Below are 19,748 nucleotides of genomic sequence, written 5' to 3'. Positions count from 1 at the left end.
TCATCAAGGTACGGGGATTTCATCCAACCTTTACCTCAATCCAATGTCATTGGGACATGTCATGTTGAATTCACGTCCGTTGAACTCTGCCAAATTATAAAAAAAATGTTTTTAAATAGACGTTGAACAGTGTCACAGCAATATGTCTAGCGTGTTAAATAATGCTTTGGTGTGTCTTTTTAAACCACAGGCATTTAGGCCCCTTTAACAAATTGTGAGAGTTCTGGGGAGGATCCTTGCATAATAAAGCTGGCCAGGTTATTTTCTGAATGTAGGCGGCCCTGAGCTCTGTTTGTTCCTGTGCAATGACTCCACAGGTGTTGTGTGCAGGGGGTGACTGTTGAGTGATTGACGAGGTGAACGCCAGACAGGCTTGTGTAATCTCCTCGCGCAACACCTGGGAGAGAGTCATCCCCCGCTGTCATGGTTTCATCAAGCTGTATCCTGTCAGGTCATATCCTGTGCTACTGTGTTAGCGCCAGCATGCATCTCCAGGCTGGCTGGCCGCCTGGCTGGGTGGAAGGGAAAATGTGACGCGCAGGACCCCACCTGCTGCCTGGGAAAAAGACGGGCATTCTGGGAGTCAGACAAACCAGGGCGGTAGGTTACTCATGTGGGTTTGCTGTGTATTAGGGTGTAATGGATGTCATTGCGAAGGGAATGAAAAGATTAAAGCTGCATCACAAAAAGTGTTGCTTTTTTCCCAGTTTTGACAGCTTATAGTTTGAGTTCTTTACGTTTTACTAGAAGTCGAAGGCTAAGGCTCTTACGCTACTGTATATAGGGTTGTGATGGTCATGGAATTTTGGACGACTGTAATTGGCCAGCCAAATGACCATGGTCACTGTGATAACCGTTTAATATATTTCTATTTTTAATTGAGGTCGATTTTCTCCTCTGTTCTGCTCCTGACTTCATGTGCTGCTATAAAATAGAATGAGAACGGGCGTTCAAGTCACTATCATATCATAGATGGACTGGCGGCCATTGCGAGGAGCAAAGCAGGAAGTAAGAGCAGGCTGTGATTTGTTGATTCAACTCAACAGGCATTACAAAAAATACATTTGATTGCATGAGCCACATCAGTTAAATGAACATTCAAAACTACTATCAATTATTGCATCACCGTCCCACGCAGCCATTGAGTTTACCCATGCCTTTCCCAAATTGACCAAGTTCATCACGTTGACACACCAATGCCTGGAGGTCCTGTCTTCAGTCAGCGGCTTGTAAAAAAAAAACACACAAAAAAAATGTATTAAAACCAAAATATTTCCAAGATGGTCTCCATCCATAACCTCCAGTTCTTCTGGAATTGTATGAACTGTATAACTGTTATACTGTTATATATTTTTTTATATAGAAAGTGTTTCAAATCTCTAATAGTTTCCCACAACCCCTCATAAATGACATGAATCTAATGTGACATGAGGCTATTAGAGCTGGCCTCTTACACTTTCATAGATAAACAGACCGAAACGAGGATCTACAGTACCTGTTTCTATCCCCCCCAGCCTTTCCTCTCCTCCACAACAGAGAAGACCAGGCAGTCAGCTAGTTCATTACTGGAGCTCTGATAAGATCACATCCTTCCTCGAAGAGCAACGACCCTCATCGTTTCTCGGGCCCTACATCAACCTTTCAAAGATGACCTGAGCAGGCAAACGATAGTCATTTACACTCTCTTTCTCAGTACATAGCAGACACACCGAGGATCTAGTAGATTAACGTTCACCAATCCAAGTGGGTTACAAGGACTGAGTGTATTTGTTACTAGTGGAATGTGTTCTGGATAAGAGCGTCTGCTAAATGACTTAAATGTAAATGTAAATGAGTTACTAGTGGAATGTGTTCTACTTCGATACATTAGTTACTAGTGGAATGTGTTCTACTTCGATACATTAGTTACTAGTGGAATGTGTTCTACTTCGATACATTAGTTACTAGTGGAATGTGTTCTACTTCGATACATTAGTTACTAGTGGAATGTGTTCTACTTCGATACATTAGTTACTAGTGGAATGTGTTCTACTTCGATACATTAGTTACTAGTGGAATGTGTTCTACTTCGATACATTAGTTACTAGTGGAATGTGTTCTACTTCGATACATTAGTTACTAGTGGAATGTCTTCTACTTCGATACATTAGTTACTAGTGGAATGTCTTCTACTTCGATACACTGTTTGATTAAAGTCAGAGGCATGCATGCCACCTAGACCATAAAATCATTAGATGTCCGGACGTCTTTTAAGTTTGGAGAGATATAAGGACATGCTTCCATCCTTCTTGGATCAAACAGGCCTGCACACACAGCATGTGTAGAGAGCCTGCCTGTCTGACTATACACAGCATGTGTAGAGAGCCTGCCTGTCTGACTATACATAGCATGTGTAGAGAGCCTGCCTGTCTGACTATACACAGCATGTGTAGAGAGCCTGCCTGTCTGACTATACACAGCATGTGTACACTATACACAGCATGTGTAGAGAGCCTGCCTGTCTGACTATACACAGCATGTGTAGAGAGCCTGCCTGTCTGACTATACACAGCATGTGTAGAGAGCCTGCCTGTCTGACTATACACAGCATGTGTAGAGAGCCTGCCTGTCTGTGTCTATACACAGCATGTGTAGAGAGCCTGCCTGTCTGTGTCTATACACAGCATGTGTAGAGAGCCTGCCTGTCTGTGTCTATACACAGCATGTGTAGAGGGCCTGTCTGTCTGTGTCTATACACAGCATGTGTAGAGGGCCTGTCTGTCTGTGTCTATACACAGCATGTGTAGAGGGCCTGTCTGTCTGTGTCTATACACAGCATGTGTAGAGGGCCTGTCTGTCTGTGTATATACACAGCATGTGTAGAGGGCCTGTCTGTCTGTGTATATACACAGCATGTGTAGAGGGCCTGTCTGTCTGTGTATATACACAGCATGTGTAGAGGGCCTGTCTGTCTGTGTATATACACAGCATGTGTAGAGGGCCTGTCTGTCTGTGTATATACACAGCATATGTAGAGGGTCTGTCTGTCTGTGTATATACACAGCATATGTAGAGGGCCTGTCTGTCTGTGTATATACACAGCATATGTAGTGTCTGTCTGTGTATATACAGTGCCTTGCGAAAGTATTCGGCCCCCTTGAACTTTGCGACCTTTTGCCACATTTCAGGCTTCAAACATAAAGATATAAAACTGTATTTTTTTGTGAAGAATCAACAACAAGTGGGTCACAATCATGAAGTGGAACGACATTTACTGGATATTTCAAACTTTTTTAACAAATCAAAAACTGAAAAATTGGGCGTGCAAAATTATTCAGCCCCTTTACTTTCAGTGCAGCAAACTCTCTCCAGAAGTTCAGTGAGGATCTCTGAATGATCCAATGTTGACCTAAATGACTAATGATGATAAATACAATCCACCTGTGTGTAATCAATCTCTGTATAAATGCACCTGCACTGTGATAGTCTCAGAGGTCCGTTAAAAGCGCAGAGAGCATCATGAAGAACAAGGAACACACCAGGCAGGTCCGAGATACTGTTGTGAAGAAGTTTTTAAAGCCGGATTTGGATACAAAAAGATTTCCCAAGCTTTAAACATCCCAAGGAGCACTGTGCAAGCCATAATATTGAAATGGAAGAAGTATCAGACCACTGCAAATCTACCAAGACCTGGCCGTCCCTCTAAACTTTCAGCTCATACAAGGAGAAGACTGATCAGAGATGCAGCCAAGAGGCCCATGATCACTCTGGATGAACTGCAGAGATCTACAGCTGAGGTGGGAGACTCTGTCCATAGGACAACAATCAGTCGTATATTGCACAAATCTGGCCTTTATGGAAGAGTGGCAAGAACAAAGCCATTTCTTAAAGATATCCATAAAAAGTGTTGTTTAAAGTTTGCCACAAGCCACCTGGGAGACACACCAAACATGTGGAAGAAGGTGCTCTGGACAGATGAAACCAAAATTGAACTTTTTGGCAACAATGCAAAACGTTATGTTTGGCGTAAAAGCAACACCCTGAACACACCATCCCCACTGTCAAACATGGTGGTGGCAGCATCATGGTTTGGGCCTGCTTTTCTTCAGCAGGGACAGGGAAGATGGTTAAAATTGATGGGAAGATGGATGGAGCCAAATACAGGCCAAATGGATAGAGCCAAAAGACCTGAGACTGGGACGGAGATTTGTCTTCCAACAAGACAATGATCCAAAACATAAAGCAAAATCTACAATGGAATGGTTCAAAAATAAACATATCCAGGTGTTAGAATGGCCAAGTCAAAGTCCAGACCTGAATCCAATCGAGAATCTGTGGAAAGAACTGAACTGCTGTTCGCAAATGCTCTCCATCCAACCTCACTGAGCTCGAGCTGTTTTGCAAGGAGGAATGGGAAAACATTTCAGTCTCTCGATGTGCAAAACTGATAGAGACATACCCCAAGCGACTTACAGCTGTAATCGCAGCAAAAGGTGGTGCTACAAAGTATTAACTTAAGGGGGCTGAATAATTTTGCACGCCCAATTTTTCAGTTTTTGAATTGTTAAAAAAAGTTTGAAATATCCAATAAATGTCGTTCCACTTCATGATTGTGTCCCACTTGTTGATTCTTCACAAAAGAATACAGTTTTATATCTGTTTGAAGCCTGAAATGTGGCAAAAGGTCGCAAAGTTCAAGGGGGCCGAATACTTTCGCAAGGCACTGTACACAGCATATGTAGAGGACCTGTCTGTGTATATACACAGCATATGTAGAGGGCCTGTCTGTCTACACAGCATATGTAGAGGGCCTGTCTGCCTGTCTGTGTATATACACAGCATATGTAGAGGGCCTGTCTGCCTGTCTGTGTATATACACAGCATATGTAGAGGGCCTGTCTGTGTATATACACAGCATATGCCTGTCTGTGTATATACACAGCATATGTAGAGGGCCTGTCTGCCTGTCTGTGTATATACACAGCATATGTAGAGGGCCTGTCTGCCTGTCTGTGTATATACACAGCATATGTAGAGGGCCTGTCTGCCTGTCTGTGTATATACACAGCATATGTAGAGGGCCTGTCTGCCTGTCTGTGTATATACACAGCATATGTAGAGGGCCTGTCTGCCTGTCTGTGTATACACAGCATATGTAGAGGGCATATACGCAGCATATGTAGAGGGCCGGTCTGCCTGTCTGTGTATATACGCAGCATATGTAGAGGGCCTGTCTGCCTGTCTGTGTATATACGCAGCATATGTAGATGGCCTGTCTGCCTGTGTATATACACAGCATATGTAGATGGCCTGTCTGTGTGTCTGTATATACACAGCATATGTAGAGGGCCTGTCTGTGTGTCTGTATATACACAGCATATGTAGAGGGCCTGTCTGTGTATATACACAGCATATGTAGAGGGCCTGTCTGTGTGTCTGTGTATATACACAGCATATGTAGAGGGCCTGTCTGTGTGTCTGTGTATATACACAGCATATGTAGAGGGCCTGTCTGTGTGTCTGTATATACACAGCATATGTAGAGGGCCTGTCTGTGTGTCTGTGTGTCTGTGTATACACAGCAGCATATGTAGAGGGCCTGTCTGTGTATATACACAGCATATGTAGAGGGCCTGTCTGTGTATATACACAGCATATGTAGAGGGCCTGTCTGTGTATATACACAGCATATGTAGAGGGCCTGTCTGTGTATATACGCAGCATATGTAGAGGGCCTGTCTGTGTATATACGCAGCATATGTAGAGGGCCTGTCTGTGTATATACGCAGCATATGTAGAGGGCCTGTCTGTCTGTGTGTATACGCAGCATATGTAGAGTGTCTGTCTGTGTATATACGCAGCATATGTAGAGGGCCTGTCTGTGTATATACGCAGCATATGTAGAGGGCCTGTCTGTCTGTGTATATACGCAGCATATGTAGAGGGCCTGTCTGTCTGTGTATATACGCAGCATATGTAGAGGGCCTGTCTGTCTCTGTCTGTCTGTACACACACAATTGTAGTGCCCTGTCTGTTTCTCTGTCCCTGGAGTGTTTGCCTGGTCTATTCTGGGCCCAGCTGATAAGTGTCCAGTGTTGTAAAGAGAGAGAATGTCTGTTTTATGTAACCAAGGTTAGATAAGACACCACAGGGACCGAACACAATGCTATATAAAATAATACAGCAGGATTTTATTGCGTAGTTTCATAATACCATGGCCATCATTTCCTGTTTTGGTGTTGCTTTTCAGGCATGATCAGGCCTCACCCTTTTCGTCTGATTTTCTGTGATAAGAGAGCTGAACAAATAGAGTTGAATGGAACGTTTGAGATGAGTTCATGCGTACTGTTTGTTTTAAGAAAGTTGTTCTAAGGCGCATAAATAAAAAGGCCGATACAGATTAGACGTCTTCGGAGTCACTGGGAGTCTGTCTGTGTATTCTACCCTCCAGTGTGTGGAGGTTAAATACACTAAGCTATGCTCAATATAGCACGGAATTCCCTAGTCCTGACTCCTGCGATTCTCTACTGTTTATTATCCTGTTACAGTAAATGAATGCATGCGTGTATGTTTATTTTACCTCCATTTCATCGTGTACGTCTGGTTCTGTGTGTCTTCACAGCTGACCGATGGGGGCAAGGCAGCCAAAGCCAGAATGAGTGTGGGAGATGTAGTTCTGTCGATCGACGGCATCGCCACCAACAGCATGAACCACCTGGAGGCCCAGAACAAGATCAAAGCCTGCACAGACGACCTCAACCTCACCCTGCAGAAGTAAGAGGCTGCACACACACACACACACACACACACACACACACACACACACACACACACACACACACACACACACACACACACACACACACACACACACACACACCTTATCGTTCACTTAAGAATTAACTGCTATTTAACAGCAGTACAAGTTCAGCACAGAGAACTGCGTGCTGCGCCAGCCTGCTGTTGCACTCCTTCCCCGGGGTTCTGCTGTACTGTGTACTCTCCTAGTTTATATAAGATCACGGTAAGTGCTGTAGCGTGTCTTATGTCGAGCTTCGCGGAGTTTGCATGCGACTTTGTTGATTCTGTCTGAAACTCTGTATTTTAGGCACATTTCAGGGACTTGTAAAATATGATTATGTGAACGCTTTACGGTAAAAACATGACTGGTTATCCCTCACTGGGCCATTTACCCAAATGGAACACCACATCCATAAAGCAGTAACCGGTCATTACCATGTCAGAGGAGAACTTGGACCATGTCCCATGTGTGTTTATTTCTCTATCAACCAAATAAACCAAATCTAGTCTTCCATGGTTGAGAGCTGATTTGAACCTGCTGGTACTTTAAACGGTCCCTGAGGTTGGTTTGGTTTGCCTGCTCTGTTTATGCATTATGTAAGTGCCCTGTCATTGTCCCCGAGGCCCTCTCAAGAATGCAGGGATGTCATGACGACGCTGTTGAGATTCAGCACTCGGGCGTGTTTTGTCTTACACGTTATGTATCCCTCTGTTTATGTGTCTGTCGACAAGCACACTATAACCTGATGCTGTGTGTGAAGTACTACAGCTGGAAACACTCTTGTGTGATTTACTCAGTCTTAAACACACTTGGTGGGTGACGAGGTTAGGCCAGATCAATTGAGTGGCCCTGGATGGAGATAAACATGGACACTTTTTGTTGTCCCAATGACAATTAGGGGCATTCATCAGAACAAGGTCAAAGGTGTCTCTGAAAATATTTGTATACATTTTTATTTATAAGTATCCATTTGGGTGGGAAAAGCAAACCTGTGGAACAGGAAGTGGGAGTACACCCCTGACCTTTGACCCCGGTAGGAGGCAGTCATGGAAGGCCAGGATAAGTTTAAATCGGGCTTATAGACTACCTCTCATTGAATAGCTCAATGGCTTTGCGTGGGGGTAGTGTACAATGGAGGGCAAGCGTCATGGCAAATGTTCCCTCGATAAGGACAAATGTACAGGATGTGCCTTTAGGACATGGTGGATCCGATTCAGTCAAATCAATCCGAGGGAACAGAGAGACATGTCTGAACTTTATGCCGTCACAGTGGAATTCCTCATCAAGGTTTCACACACACTCTTCATTGCTGTCAAGCTGTTTTGTCAGGAAACCTGCGGAAGCCATCAGATCAGACAGATGTCTGTTGTCAAAGACCTTGGGCTTTAGAGGTCCCTTTGTGCTACTTCAGCACTGTTCTAGCTGTCACAGCAGCAAACTCACCTAGAACATGACTGCACTGGGCCATGCGTTCTGAGGAGGAGTGACACAGTCGATAATTGTCAAAAAGCACAGCGCTGCCAAGGCTGGCTCTGCCCGGGTTAAAGTGATCCCCCTGTGAGGAGAGCTTCTAATGAAAGCTCATAAAATACCCGCTACATTGATCCAACCTCCAAAGGAAGCAGGGAATACTAGACACGGCATCGGTTTAGCGTACATTTGAATACATTCTCTGTAGAGCTGTAACAGCAGTTCAGTGCTGCTTCAACAGTTTTCCGTCTCCATTTGCAAGGAGGCCGATGGATACCGTGTAATCCTCCATTACAATACTATTCCTTATAGGTGATTTGAATAAGGCAAATTAAAATGTCCATATGTGAGGAAATTATTTTTTCAGCTTTGCTTTCAATCAATGATTTGTCAGAGACATCAAACACTTTGGTCAATCCTGAGATAAGACAGGCAATTAATTCCGGCATCTCACAATCACACACCGCTTGGTCCTAATAGATTCAGTTTTGTTTGATTTCAGAAAAGTGTTTCCAAAGTAGAATCAATCTTAGCTGTGGCTCTTGTACAGCCACTAAGGAAAGCAGTGTTGAGTGGAGGGTTTATTCCTTCTTATTCATTGTTTGTGAAAAGCATTAGCCCCAGTGTTTCCGCTGTCCCGTAGAGGTGTTGAGCCCTGGGAAAACACCTCCACAGGTCCGCCGTGCTACGCCGCCCAACCTGGAAAAGCTGTTGAAAGAGCAGCACAGCGGCTGGTTCACGTGTCCTCTCATTCTGCCACCACAACACTAGATTAAGGAGCCTTTTCCCTCTAATGGAAAAGAAAATAGGCCTAGAATTAGACCCCATCTCACAGCTGTCTGTAATCTAGCAAGTGTAATAAATGCACAATGAAACATCAAACACTCAGGCCATGCTAGACGATGATGACACATGAGATTCAGCGACGTAGCGAATCCTCGTGCTTCATTTCTGTACTGGCAAGGACATGCGTTTTTGCGATTTGAAATAATACATTTAAGTACATGGCAATTTAAGTGTTATAGAGTGTAGCATGTTCATGCATACTGAAAAGTGAAGGGAGCTCTACCATTCAAAATATGGAAATGAGACAGAAAAAACTGTTAGCCGTTTTTTAGATGTATTGTAAACAGCCAGGCATTTCAAGCACGGTTTCCTTGTCACCCATGTTGTTTAATGGTATGGTATGTGCTCTCTGGCAGCGTGGATGCAACGCTCAACATTTCCATCTCTCCCCGACCCTCCTGTTCCTCCCTCCCGTCTCCCAAACCAAAATGTATACCTCTTCTGGTCAATTCAGCAATGTGAAAAGAATGCATTGATTTCCATCAAATCATTTTAGACCGCATTCCCTTCCTGACTATTTTCTTAATGTTGGTTTCCAGGCAGGGAGGATGGACTGCCTTTGCTGAAACTGAGCTGAGAATGGCGCCAGGAGGGGTTGGTACAGGAGGAGAGGTTTACAGTTACCCATTATTAGGTCTTGTTTTCAATTTCGAGAAAAAGGCACCCCTTGCATTTTCTCAGTGCTTCACTTTGTTTGTGATGTTACATGCGTCTTTAGTGAGCAGAACTGCCACAGCTCGAGCCTCCAGCTGCAGATCTGTCTCAACGCATCTCACTACACGTACCCGTGTGGGATTTCTGAATGTGATTACTGTCGACTGATGTGATAAGAGTATTATGGATATTAACGTAACCGTGGCAATGCGCTAGGATTGATTAACGTGTGTCAAACCAGGCCGTGTGATGTCATACAGTCGCGTTTGATATTCTATGAGCACAAAAAGGTACACATCAACATTCGTGAGTCATTGCTCTACGAATGAGTCTGGGGGACTATTTGGCGAAAGCATGTTTAGCAAGGGGACAGATAATTGGGTTTAAAGTGTGATCCAATTTGTTGTGCTGCCTTTGATCAAAGAAGGCTGTTCAGATTTGATTTGATGAGAAGGGCTAGTTTGAGTGAAGACACAGAAGTTAACCAGTTGTTTTTCTTCTGACAGACAAACCGGTACCAGCCATATTGCAGCTTAGGCTGTGGTTCATTCAAATGTCAACTGAAATTAGATGTTGAACTCATCATGGCTCTGCTCAAGGGGGAGCCTACAGCTGACTAAAGCTAAGAGGGAGAGTTCCTCTGTAGTGCCTATAGCTTACACTACACTCTTTAAAAATAATTGTTCCAAAAGGGTTCTTCGGCTGTCCCCATAAGATAGTCTTTTTTGGTTCCAGGCAGATGTCCCTTTTTTGGTTCCAGGCAGATGTCCCTTTTTTGGTTCCAGGCAGATGTCCCTTTTTTGGTTCCAGGCAGATGTCCCTTTTTTGGTTCCAGGCAGATGTCCCTTTTTTGGTTCCAGGCAGATGTCCCTTTTTTGGTAAAGGTTTCTACCTGGAACCAAAATGGTTCTTCAAAGGGTTCTCCTATTGGGACAGCTGAAGAACCCTTTTCAGGTTCTAGATGGCACCAATTGATTTAAATATTTTCCTAAGAGTGTAGTAAAGAATTATTTTCATCCTATGCTGGAGAATCCACAACTTTATGATTCATCAGTTCTTCTCTGCCAGGATTATTATATCCATCACTCACCGCCTCCCTATGACACTGCTGCTGCTTACCAGTCTCCCCCACAGTAACACCCCCTGAGCCACAGAGCAGCACACGCTAACTAGGGATGCTAGGCTACAATGCGGTTTTGATTAGCAGACTTTACGAGGTGATAGGGACTGGGTATCCAAGAAAGATTGAATGTCTTGGCCCACGCTAGCAGTTCATGTCCGTGTCTCGAGGGTTGGAAAAAATAGTATTTCCACTTGCCAGCAAAGTGATGGAGAACATGCACAGACCTACTGTAGCCGTAGTATGACTGAGGGTAATTGTAGGTACGCTACAGTAGGATTATGCATGATTTTCCCCTTTTTAGATTGACTGGTTACGTTTGGAAACCACCCAATTTTAATTTTGTGTTATTCTTCTCTCTCAGAAATTCCTCAGAACAGAAAAACTGTTTTTCCATCCACGCTTGGGCCATTAGCAACTGAAAAGCATCTTCATAAGCACAAACTGGCCAATTGAGCCTAATGTGTGCTATGATTGTAATGACAACCAGTCACTTTACAACATGTCTTTTACCTCTTTGCTTTAATGGAAATGTCTTCCCAGGTTAACACAGTGAGTTTTGCCAGGAGGGTGTGGGAAAGAGCATGAGGAAACTGCTGTGTGTTTGTCAAACACACCGCTCCTTCTGACACCTGGGTCCGAAACCTCAAAAGACAAAAACAAAACAGGATGTCAGAAACCCAACAGATCCTCTCATGTTCTCTAAAGGTATGCAAAACGGCTTCCCCAGTTTGAGAAGGCGCGTAGAGAAAGAGAATCATTTCACAATTTGTAAACTTGAATCTCTTGGGCTGAGTTCTAACAGTGCCCAGGACGGTCAGTACAGGCTGGCCTTGCACTCTCTCATCAGCCTCCTGTAGCTCACAACAGACCAGAGAAACAGGCATGCCCACTGGAGACTAAGTGGAATTGACATTTACCAACGTAAAAACAGAGTTGCAACATATCAAAGCACAGTGTGTCTTTCCTCTTTTTTGGTTCACACTCATTTTTTTCTATCCGTCTTTGCTTTCCTTGAGCTCAGATGTCAGTGAAATGTTTTTTTTTAAAGGAGACAAAATAGAAATACCGTTTTTGAGACATCAATAGAGCAGCAATGGAGACCAAATATTTTTGTATCTGTCAATTGACTTTACTGGCCTGTGGGTAGTGTCCTTAGCCTTAGTGTCCTGTCCTCTCATCTAAAAAGTTGGATAGGGCCTCTCTTTTACATCATAATGCCCAGAATGTTTGTCTGACCAATCAGTTGTGTGGGGTACCACCACCTGCTGTGCTTATCTCATCCCCCCCCCCCCCCTTGCTGGTACAGCTTGTTCACAGACAGACAGACCGACAGGATACAGTATAGTCAGGCCTGCTGTTTACATAGCAGCCAGTCAACCATACGCTAGCTGCTCTGTTAGCAGGAGAGGAAGCCTAGCACCAGACGCACACACAGATGGCCAGTGTTTCCTTGGTAGACAAACTTCTGTGTGACGGGGGATAGGGTATGAGGAAAAGGACATTATGATGTCATACAGAGCTCGTGCTTTTATGCCTAGCTGTGGCCAGATGTTGAGTAGAGAGGGCGAGAGGGGCCAGTCTGTTGGGTGTTAAAACCTCTTGAGTGTAGGGGGCAGTATTTTGATGATTGGATGAAAAACGTACCCAAAATAAGCTGCCTATTTCTCAGGCCCAGAATTTAGAATATGCATACAATTGTCAGATTAGCATAGAAAACATTCTAAAGTTCCCAAAACTGTCAAAATATTGTCTGTGAGTATAACATAACTGATATTGCAGGTGAAAACCTGAGGATAATCAAACCCGGAAGTGGCTTCTATTTTGAAAGCTCCATGTTCCATAGCCTGCCTTCGCGCCATTTAAAGGGATATCAACCAGATTTATTTTCCTATGGCTTCCCCATGGTGTGAACTGTCTATAGATGTAGTTTCAGGCTTTTATTTAAGAAAATGAGCGAGAAAGATCACATCGTGTCATTGTATGGCTGGGTGCCAGCAGCGTTTTGTATGCGCAACAGCTTGGAGCAGCCATTTTCTCTTTCTCTCCTATTGAAGAAGCTACATACCCGGATGATATACTATTGATTATATATTGTAAAACCAACCTGAGGAACATTACGGATACTATTTGGAATTTGTCTGCGATGTCGTGACTGCTCGAGCCTGTGGGTTTCTGAACACAACGCGCCAACCAAATGGAGTTATTTTGGATATAAAATAATCTTTATGGAACAAAAGGAACATTTATTCTATAACTGGGAGTCTCGTGAGTGCAAACATCTGAAGATCATCAAAGGTAAGCGATTTAATCTATTGCTTTTCTGACTTTCATGACCAATCCACTTGGCTGCTAGCTGTTTGTAATATTTCATCTACTGAGAGAGATGTCCTTACATAAACGCTTGGTATGCTTTTGCCAAAAAGCTTTATTGAAATCTGACACGCCAGGTGGATTAACAACAAGCTAAGCTGTGTTTTGCTATATTGCACATGTGATTTCATGAAAATGTAAATATTTTTAGTGTTCAGCGGTGGTTGACACAAATGATCCCGCCAACGGGATTGGTGCATCAAGGAGTTTGAACTACTCTGGCCATGGTTCCACTCTGAAATGGGACTAACTTGAATTGAGAAGCTTTTAGTCTTTGTACCTATTAGCTGGCTATTTCTAGAAGTATTTTTATTTATTTATTCTCCCGTTTCTCTTACATGGCCAGCATTTTCCTCTATCTTAATGTTATGTTGACCTGCGTTTTTTAATGTTTTGGATTAAATCATGTTTCATAATGTTTCCAACTGAGCGCGTGTGAGCATGAGGGAACTTCTACATGCCATCATTAACCTCACAATGTACATGGAGCGTGTCATATCATGCAATCATATTCAATTATTATGAAACCATCTGTTTCTTTGCTGTTTATCTTTATTCCCCTGATAAGGAACCTGGTTTAGGGCTGGAAATGCCATCTTTATTATCGGTATTTATCATTTATTTCACAGTATCAGGTGTTCTAGTATTCAGTAAATGGACTGGTTGCGCTACTGCGGGACCCAAGGTAGCTTTTGAGCAGGAACAAGTTCTGTGCAATGGATGGGAATACTCTCATTTCCAGCGGATTAGAAGCATTTTACATTCAATTACATGTACTGATCCAGAATGGGGAAATTGTTCCAGATTACGTTTTTAGTATGGGATAAATTATTCAGGTCTGTCTGTCTCTGTGTGTGTGCCTTTGGTATGAATTATCCTGTCCTCAGTTTACCACTCCTTGGCCTGCTGTCATTCAGGGGGAACAGATTGACGCGGGATTGTCTGGGAGAGACATTAGGAAACATCTGCTTGTGTGTGTTTTTGTGCAGGTTTCTAAGTGTTTGTGTGTGCAGATGGTGGAAGGAGGAGAGTGTGCTGGGACTTGGGATCTTCTCATGCTTATGGTGTCATTATTTGGCTGTTAACGTACCCCACCCCTACACAGCACGTGCACACTGCTTTGGAGCGCTGGGGGTTAGTCATCACACACATCATACGAGTGAGACTGACAATAGCGACAGGCTGTCCCGTTGCGAATGTTAAGGAGCTTACCCACTAAAAACGAACCCCTTCCGTCTTCCTCTCCTGTCTTTCCATACGATTAGAGCTCTCTCTCTCTCCCCTTGCTGACCCTAGAGTACATCTTTCAACATCGCTCGCTCACCTCTGTCACACTCACTTTCTCTCTCTCGCTCTCATCTCATCCATGCCTTCAGTACTCCCTGTCTCCTCTCCCACTTCTGATTTAATGAGGCTGTGTCAGAATTCCTGTTTCCCTGGCCATTTCTTTGCCATTCCCGTCTCTGTGATCGGGAGGAGCAGGAGAGCAAGGAACATCGAGCGTTGAAAGCTTTGTGCCCCTGACAGCCGCGTGAGTTCCACCAGGGGCCCGGCCCCTAGGCCCCACTAGCTGGCCAGCCATAGATGGACTTAGCAGAGCAGAGAAACAACTTTTCCACAGCCATCCATCTCCCTTTGTTTTCATTCCCCAACCAGTTTTTAAAGTGACATGCTAAGCTATGTCGACTGCTTAACATCCACATCTCACACTGAAAGTGACACGGGAACTATTTGGATAACAATGAAATAACAGTTAAAAAGTAGTTTACATACAAATGTTATTTTCCCACAGAGTAGATTAATAGCAAAGACATCGATGATTGGGGTGGACTACTGCCGATCTCTACTGATATGTAAGGGTTAAGGACTTGCTCTTTCAATGGAATAATTGTTTACCCAGATAGTAGTTCATTTGGCAGTGGTGTTGAACAATCTCCAGAACATCTCTGATAATGAGTTTTTATACCGTGTAGATGTGAGGCAGTTCATGAGTGAGTAGTCCTTAAAATGTCATCGTGTAATTCTCGCCTGGATATCTAGCTGCAGTACACACCGTAGTGTGTGTGTGTGTGTGTGTGTGTGTGTGTCATGTTGTGTCCTGGTGCTGAGCGAGCTGGGCCTTGCGTTGGCATCTGACTGAGTGATGGAGAGACTGCTATGTGCCAGACTGTTGCTCTTGGCTCAGACAGACAGGAGGGGGAAATATGTCTCTACTTTGCCCTCAGGCCCATTCTTCCAGACTCCTTATTCTGCAATAGTGTGTTTTTGTGTTTCAGTTTCCTACCAGCCTATTTATTCACATGCCTCCCTCTCCCCATCTCTCTCATACTTAGCCTGCAAAGAATAGAGCACTATACTAAACTACATTCGCTTCAGTAGTATGTAAAGGACACGTTATCTAAATCCCACCATTTATAACCATGCTAATGTGACCTTGACCTTGTTCAGAGTGAGTGGAACAGGGATGCAGGCAGGCTGAAGAAGGCTCTCTATGTGAGCAGGAAGGGTACAACTAAAGGCCTCCTCTGTCTGACTACAATCATGCTCCTCTCAGCAGGGGGAAGTCTTCCCTATGGACAATATACAGGACAGAATTTATATTGTGGTTATGTGCAATATCCGCAGACAAAATTGGATCATACACCTTGAATTTAACAGGAATTTGTTTAAGATTCAATGGTTGTTTTTCTCAGTGAGCTATTGACTTTTGAGGCCTACGTGACACGACATTCAAAGGATAGCCCTCTAAGATTTGATTTGGTATACAGACTTTTGTATTTTCTGGGAAGGAGCCCCATCAATCAGAAATGCGTGACTTCTTGATCCGTGTCATCTGACTTAATTGGATTACATATATCATCAATCCGTCTAGCTGGCTCATATATACAGAGATGACTTATAGGTTAGAGATGTAGGATCTTCAGTTGATAACCCTGTTGAATGAAGAACAATGCAGGACATTTAAAACGTGTAGTGTATTTGAGGTTTAGAGGTCACATTTCCTGAACCCGGCAGGATTATTTTCCTGCTGTAGCAAACTGGCTCAAATTAAGATCCTACATCTGTATGTGCATGATGAATCAATTGAGGTCCAGGACAACAGCTGGATGATTCAGTTTGAACCAGTCAGTGTCCCCCGGGCCTACCCCCAGACCAGACTACACTGCCCTGCTACTCCGTTTTCCCCCTTTTCTCCCGCACACAGCTGTCAAATGACACACGCACACTGTCCATCAGTCTGAACAGCACAGCACGCGATCTGGCTAGAGGGAGAGGACCGAGGGGAGAGGGCTGAGCAGATGTTCACAGGACCACCCTGGCCTGTGTTTGTTCAGTCAGCTCTGGGAACAGAGAACGGAGGATGGGGCCTCCCCCAGACCCAATGATGGCAGACGCATGGTGTTATGGAGTCTATTTTGTTTGTAATGGCACAGGTTGTTTGGATTTAGCCCAATCCCCACCCTTTACTGGACTGGTTGCCTGGGCCTTTGTGAGTGCGCTGCGTTCCTGAAGTGTATACAATAGTACAAGTACATTGGAGAATGCATTGGAGAATATGCACCCGCAAGTGTGGGTACAGTACTTTTCAAAATATGAATTTCATCAACGTGTGGCAGGGTGGGCCTCGATAACCACCCAGTGAGGGAGCCATTAGTCGATCAGCTTCGACTCTGTTAGAAAAAGGAACTGTGAGACTGTCCTCAACTCTTCCTAAAATGGCACAATGTGACAGACAGAATGCCAGAGAACAGAGAACATGCCCCATGTTCTGGAAGAGACTATTCTGTCTTGCTGAGTCACTGTCTTTATGGGGAAAAGGGACACATTGTCTGGGCCTCGGAGGCTGTCAAAGACTGAGGCTCAGGACACCGTTGTTTATGAAGCCAGATGATAGGCTGGGGCAGGAACTTTATTCAGAACTATTATTGCATTAATTAATGAGGGAACACGAACCAGACGGAATCTAGACTGTGTCCAGCAGACGGAGGTCATGAATAACTCACGCCATGGATGAAGAGCTGGAGGGGGAGGAGGGAGAGTGTGCTTTTGGTTCTGTGTTTACTTGATGTGCATTTAGTCGTTTCCTTCATTAGGCTACGTTCTTTGGCGTTTGCGACTGTCTCTGCTCCTCAGAGAGTGAAAGAATCGGGAAGGAATATACAGAATATACTATCCTTGTGGATAGAGAGTTGATGGTTCACATCCTGGTAACCACTTCCTCTGAATAGTGTGTTTGTTTGCAGCAGTATGGACAACAGGACCACCCTCCTCTTCCTGAGGCGATAAAGGCCCTGCAGCTGGTTTGATCATGAGTATAAATCTGAGGTCTTCTACACCATTCCGGCGTGTAGCCCTGTACACAGAGGTAGAGACTCGCACACTGAGGGGAGATATACATAGTGCTTGTTGTGCCTTGGGCTGCTGCTCTGTCTGTGGTGGCCACCAAATGGAGGATAGCTTTGTTGGGCAGTTTTTGTGGAGTTTTTTTCCATTGAACCCAAGTGCAGGACAAGCCAGAAGCTTTAGTGTGGTGGGGTGGCTCTCTGTGAGGCGTATTGACAGGATCCAGACAGAGGACTCTGAAAATACTGGCATGTGGGGATCCTGGGTTGTTTCCAATACGCCAAGCTCCAACTATTGCGTCCATTGTCTATTTTTATGACTGAACAGCTGAGGATTTGGCCATATGTTCAAAACATGACTTTGTGGCCCAGAGGATAGTATACAGACTACTCCTTCCCCTAAAACACTGTATTCTTTAACACAGCGGAATGTACAGTTCGAAGCTCTGAAGCAGTAATATTACTGCGTCATATACACAAACACACACACACACACACACACGCACCATCCATACAGCAGGTCACAGACCTGACTGTCTCATATTAAGTGGGCTTGTAGTGCTCGGTATCTAGCGAACACGTGCGTTGTGGGGCTGATGTAAAGAGGCTCTTATCTGGCCTCATTTGAAAAACTAATCTCAGTCAATTATATCTCAGGAGGTGCAGTCATATTGATATTCCAGAGCTCGCTGACCCCACTTTGAAATCCAAGCGAGCATGAGTGGATGATTGAGTGAAATTAGGATCCACGGTAAAAATCTAGCCGACGTTAGGGAAACATACCAGAGTAATAGAGCATAATATGTTTCCCCACATGTCTCTACCTCCATGCTGCTCTATGGCTGGCTGAGTCTGTGGCATTGAGCTAGGGGCCAAATAGAGACAGGCCTGTAAGGGAGCCAGCAGCAGTCTTTGATAGTTTGTGTGTAATCTTTATATTGGCTCTATTTACAGGTTTTTCTCTGGCGTGGTTTTCTCCCCCCTGAGTTTTCCTTTACTCATCACCACCTGTTTTCTCTCCCGCTCTCCCTGCCTCACCCCTCTCCCTGCCTCACCCCTCTCCTTGCCTCACCCCTCTCCCTGCCTCACCCCTCTCCCTGCCTCACCCCTCTCCCTGCCTCACCCCTCTCCTCACCCCTCTCCCTGCCTCACCCCTCTCCCTGCCTGCCTCACCCCTCTCCCTCACCCCTGCCTCACCCCTCTCCCTGCCTCACCCCTCTCCCTGCCTCACCCCTCTCCCTGCCTCACCCCTCTCCCTGCCTCACCCCTCTCCCTGCCTCACCCCTCTGCCTCTCTCTCACCCCTCTCTCTCCTCACCCCTCTCTCTCACCCCTCTCCCTGCCTCACCCCTCGCTCTGTCTCCCGCTCGCTCGCTCTCCATCCATTTATCCCTCTCTCGAAGTCTGACAAACGGTGTATTGATTTATCGTTCCCAGTCTTACCTGGGAGTTGAGTTGTTGTGACATATGGTTGTCAGGGAGACTCTGGTGGTTCATTATACAATAACTTGTGTTTTTACTTGAAGCAATAAGGCACGGGGTTTATAAATAGATTTATACCATGGCATTGTTGAATACTCGCTTCTGATGGGCTTGAAGTATATTATATTTGCACGGTGTAATTCAAAACAAAAGTCAACTTGAAAACATTATTGGCATTGTTGAATTCGATTTTCATGAGAGAAAGCTAGGACTGGTGCTTGTTTAGCTAACCAAACCATGTCTGTTTGGTTACCATGGTAACTACTGCAGCTCTCTAGTAAACTTACTGGCTACTTCAGTGGATGTTGAACACATTTCTTCCGGCAAATGTGTTTAAATTCTAGTCATGGTATAAAAGGGGTAATCAACTCGGGGCTCTATACGTTCTCTGGAAAATAATGCACCTCTGTGGAAGGTAGCGCGTCGTGGAACCCCTTCCACGTGATTATTTTCCAGAGAACGTATAGCCCCTCATTGATTATCCCTTACATACAAATCTTAATAAATTGGCCATTAACAGTACTGCTGTGCATGCTTTTTACCTTGCTGTTAGATAAAAAGGGTTCCAAAAGGTTTCTTTGGCTGTCCCCATAGGAGAACCCTTCTTGGTTCCAGGTACAACCCTCCGTGGAAAGGGTTCTACCTGGAACCAAATGGGTTCTTCCTGGTACCAAAAAAGG

At 44.5% G+C, this 19,748-nt stretch overlaps 1 protein-coding gene across 4 annotated transcripts in view; it reads left to right on the top strand.

Moving 5' to 3' along the window:
- Positions 1-19,748, top strand: part of pdlim5b (PDZ and LIM domain 5b) — an 82,506-nt gene that overhangs the window by 44,765 nt on the left and 17,993 nt on the right. For all 4 annotated transcript variants that reach the window (XM_046369831.1, XM_046369834.1, XM_046369832.1 and 1 more), the window contains exon 3: positions 6,602-6,753. In XM_046369831.1, the coding sequence (XP_046225787.1) occupies positions 6,602-6,753 (152 nt within the window). The remainder of the gene's footprint in view (positions 1-6,601; positions 6,754-19,748) is intronic.

Source organism: Oncorhynchus gorbuscha, linkage group LG11, assembly GCF_021184085.1.
Source record: "Oncorhynchus gorbuscha isolate QuinsamMale2020 ecotype Even-year linkage group LG11, OgorEven_v1.0, whole genome shotgun sequence".
Classification (NCBI taxonomy): Eukaryota; Metazoa; Chordata; class Actinopteri; order Salmoniformes; family Salmonidae; genus Oncorhynchus; species Oncorhynchus gorbuscha.
The sequence above is the reverse complement of the archived record's forward strand: the minus strand, read 5'-3'. Positions and strand labels throughout refer to the sequence as shown.